The sequence below is a fragment of the Centroberyx affinis genome, unplaced genomic scaffold (genome assembly GCF_046629955.1).
Source record: "Centroberyx affinis isolate AG114_WGS23_722 - 3 ecotype Tasmania unplaced genomic scaffold, CSIRO-AGI_Caff_v1 ptg005431l_1, whole genome shotgun sequence".
In the NCBI taxonomy this organism is placed as follows: domain Eukaryota; kingdom Metazoa; phylum Chordata; class Actinopteri; order Beryciformes; family Berycidae; genus Centroberyx; species Centroberyx affinis.
Genome location: NW_027282717.1, coordinates 1 through 17,500, shown reverse-complemented (window position 1 = coordinate 17,500; position 17,500 = coordinate 1). Strand labels below are relative to the sequence as shown.

General features: G+C 39.8%; 1 protein-coding gene across 1 annotated transcript in view; it reads left to right on the top strand.

Moving 5' to 3' along the window:
* Window positions 1-17,494, top strand: part of LOC139667296 (monocarboxylate transporter 2-like) — a gene marked incomplete at its 3' end in the record, with an annotated part of 27,660 nt that extends 10,166 nt beyond the window's left edge. The window contains exons 2-3 of the mRNA XM_071546745.1: window positions 7,630-7,875; window positions 17,380-17,494. Of these exons, the coding sequence (XP_071402846.1) occupies window positions 7,659-7,875; window positions 17,380-17,494 (332 nt within the window). The remainder of the gene's footprint in view (window positions 1-7,629; window positions 7,876-17,379) is intronic.
* Window positions 17,495-17,500: the final 6 nt, after the last annotated feature.

Genomic DNA, 17,500 nt, shown 5'->3' with positions numbered 1-17,500 from the left:
TACTCTGGTGACTTGAAAAGTTTCTAAAGTCTTGACTTGAGATCTTGTGTTTGTGTAAATGACTTAGATTGAAAGTGATGAGATTTGTTCCAGCAGACGACTGAATTTAAATTCTGTTTTCTGAATTTGTATGGAATGATTGAATTTATTGAAGTTGAAACTGATTATAGAAATCAAACTCATGATGCTCTTACCAAGTTTTTATCCTATTAAAACCATATTGCATTGAAAAGTCCTAGATATTTAGTTTTCTTTAAGATATTAAATTGATACTGGACTCTTGATTTGTTCTGACTTGACTTGCTGTTCTACATTTAGACTTGAGACTTGATATTAATGACTTGGACTTGACTTGTCCACACCTCTGTTACTCACTCTTACTACAGCGAGGGCGAGCGGCGGTACTGCCGTGTGATTGGTCGACAGAGGACACAGCCTCTCTGCTGTCAGCTGCTCTGCTGCTGTAGTGTCAGATGAAGGGCACACACACACACACACACACACACACACACACACACACACACACACACAGCACATGATGAGGATCTGGGCTTTCCTAACAAGGAGAAGCTGTTGTTATAGCTGAACACCGACTGTTTGTACTAGATTTTGTTAATAGTAGTATAAAGTAAGAATAAATAAGTCACCCAACCCAGGAAATAAAGGCCAAATAAGTTTCATTCCAAAACATCAGTTGACAAAATGATTAATGAAAGTACAAACGACTATTGAATAATATTGAAGTGAAACAAAACCCTTCAGATTTATTATGTAATTTTCAACCAATATTAGTGAAACATGCATAGTATTTTTTTAACTCTTTATTTGTCAGACACTAAAAAGATTTCATTCAAATGAGTTTCCTACATATTACAGGAGGCACTGGAGTTATCTGTGGATGTAACAGGAGTTATTATTTTTAGTATTTATTTGTTTATTTCTTTATTTATATGTTTTATTAATATCCTTACTGACCTATCTTTTCTTTTCTTTCTTTCTTTCTTCTTTCTAATGTCATTTTATGAGTTGATAACGTCATTTCACCTGATAAATTATGTATTTTTTGTATTTATACGAAGCACATTGAATTTGCTTGTGTATGAAATATGCTCTATAAATAAAGTTTGCCTTGCCTTATGATGAACTATTTCACTTTTATTATACTCTTGTTAAGCGTTGTGTGATACAATACATAAAAACATCTGAAGGGTTTCATAAGCACATAAATCGTCAGATAAAACTTCTACTTCGAGTCTGAAAGTTTTAGTTTTTCTGCTCCTCTGCAGTGGATCCAGACTCGGTGTTCAGACCCTTCAGCCTCTAAGCTGCTTGTGAGTTGTGAGTTTGTGAGTTTGTGAGTTTGTGAGTTTGTGAGTTTGTGAGGCTCGTCTGTTTTGTCGTCACGTTCAATCAATCAAAACCGATATCTATCTGCATGGAGAGCTGCGGACAGCCACAGCCGCTAATCTGATTAACACGGATTACAGCCGCAGTATGGATCTCTGGAGAGAAAAAAAGGACATAATCTCTAACTTTGATTAAAGGGGCAATATGTGGAATATGCACAGAGGATTATATTATCATACACTGGACCAATTTTAGTGTTACAGTTAGAAATGTGTTTGTAGCATTCACACAAAAAACGCCTGACAAGAGTTTAGAGTAAAATGATTCATCATAACTCTTCCGCTGCCTCCTGTAATCTGTAGGAAACTCATTTGAATGAAATCTTTTTATTGTCTGACAAATAAAAACAGTAAACTGAATGCATGTTGTCCTAAATGTTGGTTAAATATTATATAATACATTTGAAGTTTTGTTTCATAATTTTAATACTATTCAATAGTCATTTGTACTTTCATTCATTGTTTTGTCAAAGTCAGTGTTTTCAAATGGTTGACGTCCCATTTGTAACGAAACTCCTTATTTATATTTCGGGTTGGGTGACTTATTTATTTTTTATTATTATTAACAAAATATAGTACAAACAGTCAGATGAAGGATATGATCATAAGTAATATCGCTTTAATACAAAACTAGAAGGGCACTCGGAGAGCGCAGACCTCCGCCAAGGACAATAGTCCAGTCTGCTATGATATGCAAATTTCGTGAGTCGGATCCGGATCCGCTCCAAAATGTAACGGGTTCTTCCTTGGCCCATGATACACCCTTCCACAAAGTTTCATGAAAATCGGCCCAGTAGTTTTTCCGTAATCCTGCTGACAAACAAACAAACAAACAAACAAACAAACAAACAAACAAACAAACAAACAAACGGCACCGAAAACATAACCTCCTTGGTGGAGGTAATAATAGAGAACACAAATACAAAAAAGAATAGATATATAGATAGAAGTAACAAACATTTGACTAGACTTGACTATAAATAATATGTAAATCAAGAGCAGACAAACAAGAAATAAAAAGCAATAATAATAAATATATGTACATATTAAAAGTGAACAAAAAAAATGCAACAATGCAATAAGCAAACAACAAAAAAGTAGAGATACAATCAGTCAACTGGAGTTTACAGGAAAAATAAAACCATAATGTAATCACTTTTGCTTTTTTATCTTGTAACAAAGAGAGAGATTTGAGTAGAGATTTCAGTTGTAGAAAGAAAAAAAGACTAGAAGTAAAAAAAAAAAATACAAGAAAGAAAGTACAAGAGATGAATGGGTATATGTAGAACATTTCTGTTTGTGGATAAAGAAAAATCTACCAAAATCAAGTTTATCACCCATTCAAGACCAGTATCAGCTGAATTTTCATAAAAACAAATTACAAAACAAAACATTAAATAAATAAATATTTTTGACAGCGTTAAATTAGAGATCCAAGGCTTGACTGAGTTTTTTCACAATCAAAAGAGGTGACTGTTGGTTTCCTCATTATGTTTACATAAAGTACAGTAGAGTCTATCTGTATCCATCTGAGTTTATCTGAAAAAGTTAAAGATAGATGAATTGGCAGGATATATTTAAAGTAATATTCTGAAATAAACTTGCTCGTTTCAGATACAATGTTTAGTGTTCATCAGGTAAAAAAAACATTTCTCCACTTTTTGTCCTCAACCTTCAACCTCCAGAAAAAACTATTTTATTTCCATTTTCTAAAAAAAAACCATGGTGAATACGCTTCCTGGCGCTGCGGTGACTCATTTCGTTAACGGCTTCCTGTTGACAGTCGGGATGAATATGTATGAGGCTCTGCAGCGCTGCAACCCGATCCGGACAGAGGGAGGACGAGGAAAGACAGAGAAACATCATTTATTGATGACGGTAGCTGGTTGTCATGGTTTTTTTATTTAAAGCCTCTTATTCCCTTGTAGAGCTTTCCTGTTCTCCAGTTTAGCTCGCTGCTCTAAACTGTAGTGGTTCACTGACATCACACAGCGCTCACCGACCTGAGCTGACCTGACCTGAGCTGAGCTGAGCTGACCTGAGCGGTAACCTGAGGTGACATTTGCTGGTTTCCCATGGGGCACGTCCTCTTCTCTCAGAGGTCAGAGGTCGGCACAGAGCAGCGCCCCCTGGAGCCCGGAGGGATCCACTGTGACGCTCAGGGGAAACTAAAGCAGAGAGGATGTTTGAACCCGGGGCCATAAACTGACTGTAGAGCAACATTCCACTTAGTTTTAACATGAAATACTATGAAAAGCAGAATATAATCTACTCGCCCAGATCAGATGCAGCTGGACCAGTTTGTAGCGTTCAGATTTTTACTTCCAGTTCATTTGAATGGAAACTGACATTGAACACGTTGGTGAACAGATTCAGCATCAGATCCTGCTGGAAGACAACAAAGCAAAGCAGTAACTGGTCTGTCCTCATTTTGCATTTGTGTTCTTGGTTTACACTAAAATTAGTAAAAAAAAAAATAGTGCTGAACGATTTTGAAAAAATATCTAATTGCGATTATTTTGACTGATGTTGCAATTGCGATATGATTTGCGATATTAGAGGGAATGATCATTTTTACATCATTATTCTCATTTTCATTGAAAAATGTATTAAAACGATTATGGTGTGATTTTTGCGGGGATCTGTACCAAACAAAGATGTTTTCTTAAGTCTGTAGAATATGATGTGTAGGCCAGGACATCTCTGCAGCACCACAATATTTACTTTAAAATGCTATTTTGACACATTTCACCTTTAACAGTAAGTAAGTAATTTATTTTTCAAAGTGTCATGCACCAAAAGGTGCCCGGCCCACATGGACTTACAAGACACTACAAATATAACAAACAAGAGCAATAACATAGTGAGAGCGAAAGAACAAATATAAAACACCTCCATACATGTCAAACAATGTCAAACAATAACAAATATTGCGGCTCTTGTGATTTGAAAATTGCAGTGAGCCATACTGTGATTTCAATCAAATTTTGATTCATTGTTCAGCCCTATTTAAAAATAAAAGTAGATCCATCAGGGTGTTTGGTTTTTACAGGGTTTTTACGGGGGTTGTACTAGACTCTAAAGGAGAACAGGATCGGCAATAATAAGATAAGGCATCAGTTAACTCCAGGCTCCCCATAAACATGCTGACCACACAAAGCTGTTGAGTTGATCCAGACTGTGTGATGGGCCAGTAGTCTGACCGGTGGGGGGGGAGCGGGTCAGCAAGCAAGTCAGAAGGAATCTTTCCCTCGATGGCTGACGGCTGTAATGGAGCAGAGCAAAGGAGTAATATAAGATTCAAGGAGACTGGAGCTTTCCATTAATAACTCATTCATAACCTGTAAGCCTGCACAAAAGACATGATACTAACCTTACTGTTTTAAAGCTGTTATTTTTGATGGATAATTAATGTTTATGTAATGAGAAATTAAGGACACTTCAGGGGTAAAATTAAGGGGTTTGGTTTCGTAGTGAATTAGGACTGACTTATTTTGAAGTAGGAAAGGTAGCCCCTCCCCCCCTGGCTAAGCTTGAGTTAAGAACTTTGTTGCTATGGCAACGAGTCGGCCTAACTGTCTGAGTGGGAAGTTTAAATATCTAGTTTAATACATCCATGTTTCATACAAGATGGCAAATCTTTGGTTTGAGCCTGAAGAACAGAGAGAGAGAGAGAGCGAGTGTTTAGAGAAACAAACTGTTAGTCCTCCAGTAACAATCCTTATGCTTAAATCTGACTTAAAGATCCCATATCATGTAAAACAGGACTCCCCTCTCCTCTGTGGTGATAAAGGAGTTGGATGGTCTATCTAAACATGGTGAAAGTATCAAAACTAAATCCACACAATCCATATTAGTGCAGCGAGCCTCTAAACGAGCCGTTTGGACTTCTGTAACTTTGTGATGTCACAAAGGTTCGCTCATTATCATTTTTGTAAGAAATAATAGACTAACAAAGTGTTTTTTTCAAAGCGGTTGAGCGGTTGTCATCGTTTATTACCGGAGAGTTTTCCCTACCTGTAGCCGCCGGGCCGCGATCCCTCTGTTAGCAGATTGGAACGGAGGGGTCGTTAATATTAATGAGCCTTAAAGACATGGCGACAGAAACGGCCTGTTCTTGGTAAGGATCAGAGAGATGCTGGAAAATGAACGTGGAGAAATGGATTGAGAGTGTTTTTGGTTCATGACACCACACACACAGCTTTGAATGGACAGAAAGACACAAAATAAAACTCTGGACTGTGGAGGATATGGAGCTTTAAAGTTGGGTTTCAGTCTCTCTATCTGTGGTCTGTCTTCATGGCCGTCTCTGTCGACTCCAGGCAGATATTTCTATTGGACGGCTGTGTTTTCCTTTTGCTAATTTCACCCCCGAATAAGCGCTGACTCGTGCCGCTGTGACGCCGACATGAGCCGCCGCTGTTTTGTTTGTTTCCCCGCGAAATCCACCTGAGCCCGACGCCGCCGCCTCCCAAACCCACTGTAAACATCAGAATATGAACCGTAAGCTTATTAAAAAAAGAGCTGCGAAATTACCTGTGGCTGATTAGGAAGGTGAAAATAATGAGATTAGGCAGAGCTGAAACACAGCAGCTGCCCTTCTGCTCTACTACCTGTGTGTGTGTGTGTGTGTGTGTGTGTGTGTGTGTGTGTGTGTGTGTGTGTGTGTTCCTCCATGTCATTAAGCCAGTAAAGTGTGGCTTCACAATTGGTGTTGTCAGTTTTCTCACACAATCAGGGTGTGTTTGCTTTGTAAACAGCAGCGCCTGATTTAAAACTGCCACTACGCTTCTGTCTGCAGCCTCCGCCCTGTTTCCATTACTTTACTGCCTGAGGGGAGTGTGTGTGTGTGTGTGTGTGTGTGTGTGTGTGTGTGTGTGTAGAGGGTGGGGGGGTTGTCCAAGGTGAACAGTGGGCGGGGCCAGTCTGGTCTCTCAGGTCGAGTGAGTGTGTGTGTGTGTGTGTGTGCCCTCTAACAAGGATAATGAGTTTCGTGTGTGTGTGTGTGCGTGTGTGTTTGCTCATGCCTCCTCCAGGACACGGCTCTGTTGGCATGTCCTTCTTCTTCTTCACGTGTCGCTTTACTGGCAGCTGTGAGTGGAAATGAAATGACCTCATTTGGATGTTATAGTATCCACAAAGCTGTATATACTGTCAATATGAGTCGCAACCGGTGATTTGATTTACTAATGTAGTGTCAGTCTCTGCGGTTGAGTATCTGTAAATTAAAGTAATAATCTGTGATATTTGTCTATAAAAAAAAAATGGCTGTTTTGCCATTCTCTATCTATGATTTCCTTAACTCAGCAAATCTATATCCAGTTCATAAATCTTTTTCCATTGTCTGTTGTAAACAGCTGGTGTCTGGTAGCTCTTTCCTGGGAAAAATCCTCTGGAAGTGATTCGTTTTATGTTTCCGGTTTGTTTTGGAATAAACAGAAGAAGAAGAGCTGGGTAGTTAGCATGAGCAACAGACCAAATAAAGAGCTCCACCTACAGAAACACAAACTGCATAGACAGAAAACCCAAGCTCCGCCCACACTGATTGACAGGTGATCTGTGGGAAGAGCAGAGCAGAAACACCACAGTGATGAGGCGGAGCAACAAAGATGGAGACTGAATAAAAACACAAGAATCTTACAGATTATCACTTTCACTTTATCACTTAACTTTGATTCCCAAACTATCCACTTTGGAGAAAATCTCTACTGATGGCAAATAGTTGGTTTTTGGCTTTATTAGCTAGCTAGCCTGTAATTAGGCAAAGCAGCTAATGTTAATGTTAACACACAACTAGTTACCACAACTAGCTACAAGCTATAGCAACATTCATAACAAAAGGTACTGGGCAAATGAGATGTGTTTATAACAAGTCGGTGATAGTTAGCTAACCTGATGCTAGTCAGCTAGCTAACAAACATTAAACTAAACATAAAGTTGAGTGCCAAAACACCACAGTAATGACCACTTAACACTAAAAATGTCACCAAAACAAGAAGAAAACCTGGATCTTGCAGATTACCACTTTGTTTTTTTCCCCTTTAAAAGGCCCTGTCCTCATATGACTTACATATGTTTGATGTTAGTTGCTATTAATGTGAATTGACCTCATTTACCTCCAGAATCATGTCTACCTAAAACGTCCTCGTGTGTTTTGCTTCTGTGTTTTTATTCATTCTTCCGTACTGACTTCTTCTCTTCCTTGTTTTTCTTGTTGTCACAGTGAGCAGCGAGCGTTGACCCGGGCCCGTGATGCCGCCGCCCGCCGCCGCTCCCCCCGCCGTGACCCCCCCAGACGGGGGGTGGGGGTGGGCCGTGGTGCTCGGAGCCTTCATCTCCATCGGTTTCTCCTACGCCTTCCCCAAGGCCATCACCGTCTTCTTCAAGGACATCCAGAAGATCTTCGGCGCCTCGTACAGTCAGGTGGCCTGGATCTCCTCCATCATGCTCGCGGTCATGTACGCCGGAGGTGAGCGATGCTTCGAGTTTTAGGTTTTTTGGTTGATCTCTTTGCCGTCTTCAGGGTAGAGCTTCCCACCACGAGAATGATATGAATCAAATATGGCTGCCATGTTAATCTGTTTAATCAAGTCTTAACAGAGGTGGGGACTCAAGACACATGACATGGACTCGAGTCACAGTTTTAATTGCTTGAGACTGGACTTGACTTGGGTTCTGGTGACTTGGGACTTGACTCTGACTTGTACTCTGATGACTTGAAAAGGTTTCTAAAGTCTTGACTTGAGATCTTGTGTTTGTGTAAATGACTTAGATTGAAAGTGATGAGATTTGTTCCAGCAGACGACTGAATTTAAATTCTGTTTTCTGAATTTGTAAATAAAGCCAGTCAGTTTTATTTACATGAACAACAAAATCTGTTACCGAACTACACTACTCAGCAGCCTTTTATCTAGCTGGAATGTTCCATCTGCCGCAAAGGGAACAAGCTACAGTAGCTAGCTAGCTGTAGCTAGCTGCAGCTTCACAGCTACAGTGAAAAAATGTCTTGAACTCCTATCATGAGCCTCAATTAGACTTTAGTGAAGTCCAAACTGCATCTCAACAGGTGAAAACTATTGGGAGTTTTTATAAGTAACCTTGTTTTCTTATCTTCCCCAAGAGCCACTGAGAGTTTGTAATCTGTTCTTGTCTCATTTTTATTTGCTTATACAATAAAACGCCCATTTTCAGTTTAACTACCACCTGGCGTCTCTCCTCTACTTCCCTGCTAAGAGCTCCAGCCTTGGAAAAGGATCCACAGGTAGCAAACAGATTATTTTCCGTTAGCGTTCCTCCATACTCCACCTGAGTCGTACCATAGCAGGGCTGTCAACAGTTGGCTCATTGTACGTTGTAGTTCTCCATCATTACAAAGTCTTTTCTGGAAGTTTCTATGCCCTAAAATAACAGAAACGTGCACATCGTCTAAAATCTTATGCTGCGTAGAGAGAGAGAGGAGAATCTCAACACCATTCATTGCTTTTTGTATAGTTTCAGAAGACAGAATACTTTTCGGTCAATGGAAAATCACGTTAGCCACGTTAGCTTTGGACTACACCTCCGCTTTGACTCCATATAGGAGCTCATCAGGATTTCATCTGTTATACATGTTGTCATTTTTAAGGATTATTTTTCTCTGTGTTGCTTCATACAAAAGACAGAGACAGAGAAATAGAAAAAAACATGTAAGCAGATCCTCGTGAGTCACACTTTGTCTCTCCCACCAGCTGACATGGAAAAGTTGCTGAGTCAACGGTCAGTTCACTGTGCAGTCTGTGTCCTATTTCATTTCTGCTGTATTTGGAAAGGATGCGGCGGAGAATGCCAGGAAGCGGAGGGAAGCGGGTCATGTGACGCGGGTCATGTGACGCGGGTCGAGACCTGGATTTGAAACCACAACATCATCACCAGAACACGATGCACAGCTTAACCTGCTGAGCCTCCACAAAACAACCATGATCTGTGGTTTCACTGACACGCTAAGCTCTGAACCAGATATGACTCGACTCTTATCAGGTTCAGGAATATAATCTACACATTGGTTGTGGGAAATGATCTGTTTGCCTGTAGATCCTGTGGAACCCAAAATACTGATCATCTCTAAGGCTGGAGGTGAAGAGACACAAGGTGGAGTTAAACTGAAAATGAGTGTTTTATTGTAAGCACCCACAAATGAGACGGACAAAGATTAAATAATAATAATAATAATAATAATAATAATGGTAACACTTTACAATAAGGGTACATTAATTTAGGGTTAGTTAATGCTTAATAAGCATTAACTAACCCTTAATTAACAGTTAACTAACTACATTATTTAATAGTCATCTTTATAAACTATTAAATAATGTATAAATTAATATCTTAGTTAACATGAACACCATTAGTAAATGATTACAGACACATTAGTTAACTGTCAATTAAGGGTTAGTTAATGCTTATTAAGCATTAACTAACCCTTAATTAATGTACCCTTATTGTAAAGTGTTACCATAATAATAATAATAATAATGATGATAATGATGATGATGATGATGATGATGATGATGATGATGATGATAATAATAACTTTATTTGTATAGCACTTTTCTAAAAACAATTATTACAAAGTTCTTTACACACAATTAAACCCAAAGAGACAGTGATGTAAAAGTACCACAATTAAATAAAATAAATTTGAAAAAAAAAAAAAAAAGTGAAAATAGGAATAAAAGGTCATACAAGAGATACACAGATACAACTAGAAAACAAACAGAGATAGGACTAAAATTTTACATGAAAGTGTGTCTAAATAACTCAAATACAGTTTCAAAATAGACTTGAAGCTCGTGTTTCACTCTCACACACTGTCAAAAAACAAATCTTCCATCCTATGAAATAAATGTAAACAGTGTTAGCGGTGGGTGTTTACATGCCGCTGCTCTCCGGCTCTGAACTGAACCAGGCGGGTTGTGGTTCGTTCAGGATATTTTCTGCTCCATATTGCTGTGATGGCCTGCTGCTGTAGTCCTCAGTCAGGATCCTGCAGAGCCCGGTCCTGCAGAGCCCGGCCTGCCATCTGTCCACCGCTCCGACCTGCTGCCGTCCTCATGGACTCTCCTGCTCCTCAGCAGGCTGCACAGTGCTTTACTGTCCTGTCCATTGCAGTTTACACAAAGAATACGAACACGGAAACTTTATTAAAAACCGTAGGCTTGGCTCTCCCATCTCAATAGAACTGCAGGGACATTTAAGTAAATCCCAACTAAATTTCAAATTTAATGATGCAGATTGGGGCGGGAGGGGTGTATATGTTGGTTTTGGTTTAAAGCTCCATCTCCTCCACTCTCCAGAGTTTTATTTTGTGTCTTTCTGTCCATTCAAAGCTGTGTGTGTGGTGTCATGAACCAAAAACACTCTCAATCCATTTCTCCACGTTCATCTTCCAGCATCTCTCTGAGCCTTACCAAGAACAGGCCGTTTCTGTCGCCATGTCTTTAAGGCTCATTAATATTAACGACCCCTCTGTTTCCGATCGGCTAACCGTTTCCAGAGTGAAACGTGAGACGCCGCGGCCCGGCGGCTACAGGTAGGGAAAACTCTCCGGTAATAAACGACGACAACCGCTCAACCGCTTTGAAAAAAACACTTTGTTAGTCTATTATTTCTTACAAAAATGCTAATGAGCGAACCTTTGTGACATCACAAAGTTACGGAAGTCCAAACGGCTCGTTTAGAGGCTCGCTGCACTAATATGGATTGTGTGGATTTAGTTTTGATACTTTCACCATGTTTAGATAGACCATCCAACTCCTTTATCACCACAGAGGAGAGGGGAGTCCTGCTTTACATGATGTGGGAACTTTAAACTCTACATGAAGATATTTTTCTGGCTGAATCCTACTCATGTACTTGTTTTTAAGATTATCGAAGAAATTCAATCAATCAATCAATCAATCAATCAATCAGCCAGTCTGTCTCTTCATGTCTTTATCGGAGCCGTCGATAACACACTTTACTTAGCGGAGGAATCTCGTCACTCGCTCGTTCGTATCGATCTGAGCCGGAGGAAACGAAGCCTCATCAGAGATTCATTAAGCAGCTGCTGTCTGTCCCTGTCTCTGTGTCTCTGAGGCCGAGGACACTGCCACCGTTTGAATGTGTAACACCTTTCTGATTCCTCACATAAGCTGCTGTGTGTGTGTGTGTGTGTGTGTGTGTGTGTGTGTGAGAGTGTGTGTGTGGTTACTGTCAGGCTTCCTGGGTATGAGCAGCATGTTCCACTGAAACAGCATCAGACGTGCACAAATATTTACCCAGTTAATCCAAAGGAGAGCATCGATCTTTACATGCAATATGTTTTTTTGCTTTAATATACAACTGAGTCTTTCTGACTGCTGTGGGGTAAAAACCTTAAACCTCACAAATGTCAACTTTTCAGGAACTAAGAATTATTATTATTTTCATTGGCGATTATTTTCTCGATTAATCGATTAGTTGTTCGGTCTATAAAATGTCAGAAAATGGTGAAAAATGTGGATCAGTGTTTCCCAAAGCCCAAGATGACGTCCTCAAATGTCTTGTTTTGTCCACAACCCAAAGATATTCAGTTTACTGTCATAGAGGAGGAAAGAAACCAGAAAATATTCACATTTAAGAAGCTGGAATCAGAGAATTTTGACTTATTTTTCTTAAAAAAATTACTCAAACCGATTAATCGATTATCAAAATAGTTGGCGATTAATTTAATAGTTGACAACTAATCGATTAATCGTTGCAGCTCTACTAAGAAAACAAACTTAGTGTTCAGTTTGACCACCATGAGTATTTTTTTTTATTATTATTTGACAGAAAGGAAAACCAATACATCACAATCTGAGACACTGAGACAATAACAAAAAGCACAAAAAAAAGACAAAATTAGTTAGTAATAAAAATCTATATAGTGATCTAATAGTGTAAGATAGAGATGGTGATCAAATTAATTGCCACTTATTCTTGATTATTCACCATAATGTTTTAACGGTGTAAAGTCGACTTACACCAGTTTGATTTCAACTTAGTTTTATTCCTGATTTCCAGGTGAAACACTTCACTACCCACAAGCTTTAGAGAGCTCCCACCAATCAAGAGACACTGCTGTTACCATAGAAACGTCACCCACTCCAAAGTAGAGACACTATGTCTTTTTGTTTGGGACGAGGAGAAGAAAGTCATTGCACATCAGTAAGATAAGATAAGATAAGATAGCACTTTATTGATCCCCTTGAGGAAATTCTCTATTGTATTCTCTATTGTAGTATTATTATTATATTATTATGAATATTGCAATATTTAGTATCACTGTTTAAAATGAGGGAAAGTGAATTGACATCACTCACACAGTGCTGTATGGGATGAGTAGTTCATTCCCTCTTAAAATAATTTGTTTTGTACACAGTCTTGTAACTCTGCCTTTGTTTTCTTTCCTCATAAATCTATTTTTCTCTGAGTCTATTGTTAGAAGCTCATGACTAAACTGCTGCCTGGCTGGTTTGGTTCAAAGCTCTGAACTTTTTATATCTCAGGATTTACTGAAATGTCTGTAGAGAAAATGAATGAGGAATTTACTTCAGCTGAAAGGAGCCATTGAGAAAAAAAAAAGAAAAAAAAAAGAGGACAGGCAGGTTTCAGCAATCCTTCACACCGTTACATCATACGGATACAAAGGCCCTTCCCTCGGCTGTGTGTGTGTGTGTGTGTGTGTGTGTGTGTGTGTGTGTGTGTGTGTGTGTGTGTGTGTGGGGCGCTCTGTGATGACGCGTTAAGCAGCAGGCTGTGTGTCAGTGTGGATCAATGTCTCTAATCCAGAGGGAGAGACAGAGGGAGAGCTGACCTTGGGCGAGGCGGAGCTGACCTTGGGCGAGGCGGAGTGAAACCCGGCAGAGCGGCGGCCGCCATGCGTTCTCTGTCACCCGGCCAGGCCTGAGCACACGACCACAGAAACACTGATGATCATTAGCTGCTGCTTCCTGGGGCTCACATGCAGATTATTGACAAAGCTTTTATGAATTGATACATATAACATTTAACAAACAGCAACACAAGTCATACAATAATAGAGAGAAAAACATATACAGTATATATATAAATATACATACATACACATATGCACAAACGTGTATATATATATATACACACACACACACATATATACACATAAAAATAAAACAAAATGCACCAGTGCAATCCAAGCTCCGCCCACACTGTTTGATTGACAGGTGATGTCAGTGCAGTGCAGAAACACCACAGTGAGGCTGAGGGACAAAGGAGTTGAAGGAGATGGAGACCAAATAAAAACACACAAATCTAGAGGATTATCACTTGAACTCTGAATTTCATCTATTTGAACAACCGGCTTTAAAATGATAAAATACAATAATTGAAGAGTTTGATTCCTAAACTGGATATCCATTTTGGAGAAAAATAATGACCTAACTGTTGGCAAACAGTTGTTTTTTGGCTTTGTTAGCTAGCTAACTAGCCAGCAAGCTAATTTAACAGAGCAGCTGATGTTAATGTTGACACACTATAGCTAAAAGCTACTAGCTGCATTACAAAAGCTACTGGGCAAATCAGATGTGTTGACAACAAGCTAACATGATACTAGTCAGCTAGCTAACAAGCTAAAATGACCTAAACACAAAATTGAGTGCTAAAACACCACGGCAACAACCACTTAGCACCAAAAATGTCACAGAAATAACAAAAAAAATGGATCTTTTGGATTACCACTTTAATTATGTTTTTTTCTTTTTTCACTTTAAAGACCCTGTCCTCATGTGACTTGCATACGTTCCATGCTACTTGCTATTAATGTGAATTTACCTCATTTACCTCCAGATTCATGCAAACCTAAAAACGTGGGTCAACTCTATTCCAAAAATAAAGTGGGTTTACCCTCCATCTCCTCCCTGTAGATAACTGTGTAATGTTTCAGTCACTTCAGGAAAACCCCGTCCCCGTGTCCTCATGTCTCCTGACAGCTTGTAGAAGTTGTGCGCTTCCATTTTGGTCGACTTCATCCTGTCTGAAGTGTGATGGACAGGCAGCGTCCCACATCATCAGCTGTGGCTCAGCAGCCTGCTCACTGCTGCACACATTAAAGGGCCGTGAAGAAGAGGAAGAAAAAAAAAAAAAAAAAAGTCACACACATTTCTATATGTGTCACTCCCTTCTGGAATCTAGGCGGTTATATTTAGTTTGGGGTTTTGTCCACTGAGTAATGGAGTCCACGCTGTGTCTGGCAGGGATGATAAGCCTTTTTCAGGGAGGTAAAAGTGGCGGCTCCGGGCCCCCCCCCTACCCCCCTACCCCCCTCCCCCCCGGCCGGGCCGCGTCCCGCCGAGCCCCGGAGAATACCGAGCAGCGCTGCGGATGCAAATGAGGGGGAACTTTCCTCAAGGTCGGGGGGGGAGGGGGGGGAGGAAAAAAAAAAAAGATTCATGCGGAGCAAATTAAGTCGGACGACTCCTCGGCTGAAACACGATACATCTCCCGCTTGGTAATGAGAGCATTATTTCAAAAAAGTACATCCTTCATTACTTCTCTCTTTCCCTGTTCAGTTCACACCTCCCATAGTTACAATTCAGTGACGACAGAGGAGCCGGCTCCCTGGCACATTACTCCATTATTCATCGGGGGGGGTTTGTTTCTGTCCAGATATAAAAACCGATCAAAATGCTCCCATATACCTTAAATGTAATGATGTAAACAATGAAACGGGAAGTAATACATAATATCAGCTGTAGATTCCAACACTTCAGTTAATCATCAATCATCAACAACCTCAAATTCAAAACAGCCTCACCCACCAGAGCAGCATATTAGATTATGTGTGAATAAGCTGCATTCATTTACATTAATAACTAACAACACAAACACTGGCAGCCAATAGTCTGGACCCACCTGACTGAATGTTCTGTTTCATTCTCTTTAATCCGTTCTGATCTACAGTCTTCTGCTTAAATGCTTGAAATTAGTTTCTTAGACAAATATAAATAGTGAAGTTGATCCTCTGTATGAATTTCTTTCCAAAGCCGGTAACACTTTACAATAAGGGTCACTAAGTTAAGGGTTAGTTAATGCTTAATAAGCATTAACTAACCCTTAATTAACAGTTAACTAATGAGTAATTTACTAATTTATACATAATTTATACATTAGTTAATAGTCATCATTATAAACTATTAAATAATGTATAGATTAATACCTTAGTTAACATGAACACCATTAGTACATTACACATTAGTTACCTGTTAATTAAGGGTTAGTTAATGCTTATTAAGCAATAACAAACCCCTTAACAAACCCCCCAAAGCCTTTTACCTTTCCATCAAGGCAAAGAATCTAAAATATAAGATAGTTTTGATTCGTTTAACACTTTTTTTTTTTTTTTTGTTATTTAAAATGTGGAAAATAATAAAAAATAAATCCAAATGCATGTGTGTCCAAACTATTGACTGGTAGTGTGTATGCTGATCCATACAGGCCATTCATATTGACAGAGAAACACCTTCACCTCAGTCACAGTTATCATTTGAATGTTATTTTTGAGATCTGATCATAAAGATATTGGACTGTAAAATACCCATCATGCATTGCTACTAGCTGGATTTATTTGTATTTGTGTCCATATTACCTTTCCTGCTCTTCCTCCCCATGGCTCTAACATCTTGACAACATTGAATTTTGATCACAGCAGATGCCCAGCTGCATGTTGTGTGTCACTGTGTGTGAGTCCGGCTCCCGGCTGAACTGATTGATTTGTTTGTTGCAGCTGATTAACAGCCTGTGTTTAGGGAAGGGGAGCAGAGTGGTTTAGAGTTAAAGAGGCATGAAGTAATTCATGACCCGTCGCCCCCTGTGGCTGACGGAGGAACTGCAGCAGCATCGACCGGCCTGTGGCTCAGAAACATAAAACTCACATTTTCATGCTAGAGATGAAAGCTAGGTAATTAGAGGAAGATGCAGAAGAGGTAATATATCACCATGCAAAACACTGGAATAGTAATATTGCTTTGTCATTTGCTTCTTTTGGCTTGAGAATGAAATGTGTTTTGATGTCGCTCGCTTGTAGCGCCGTCCTCCATCTTTGAGCCGTGGGAAATGCCAGTGGGTGGAGAGTTTCTGTTCGGGCCGGAAAGAGATTTTTGAAAAGCCAGAAATCTCAGCAGCTGGCCAAGTAATCGCTGAGTCATTGGTTTCTATCAACAACCCTTGGACTGTAAAAATCAGATTTAATGAACCTTTAAAGCAGTGATTCTCAATCGTTTTCATATCAAGGACCCCTAATTTAGTCCACATTAGAGTCACGGACCCCCATTTGGTGAGATTTTGTCTCCTGAAACCAAATCTGAGAATACTGTACTGAATATCTGTACTGTAGGTAGAGAGATAACAGTGAATCTAAAAAATCTAAATAGTCATTCTTCTACATTCTCTAATTGTGTTAACTTCTTGTAAATGAAATAATGGTGAAGTTTAACAATAGATCAATTTGCTGGGGACCCCCTGGAACCCCCTCAGGGACCCCCTAGTGGTCCCCGGACCCCACGTTGAGAACCACCGCTTTAAAGGACTGAAATGCAGACACGCATCGGTGGTTTGCTGCTGCATTGTCATTCTGCACCTATAGGATCCCTGTTTCTGTTATACTGCCTGGAGTAAAAACACATTTACATGCAAATCCTTTCTAACTTATCTCACTTCTACTTATCCTTTGCACTCATAAGTTGCTGTGGAGCCTGAGGTCAGCTCCTAAACGACTTTGACGCGACACAAACAAGATGATGGGAGTGCGGCACTTTCAACAGTCCACTTCCTGCTATTATTAGAGGCTGCAGCACTAACCAGATTAAATCATTAAGTGCTTGTGTTGCTCCTGACCGCTGTAAACCTGCTGCATGTTTGGGCTGACTGGGTTTTTTTTTGTGTGTTTTTCCCGCTCCTCCAGGTCCCATCAGCAGCATCCTGGTGAACACGTACGGCTGCAGGCCCATCATGATGATGGGCGGCGTGCTGTGTGCCATCGGGATGATCTTAGCCTCCTTCTGCAACGACGTGCTGCAGCTTTA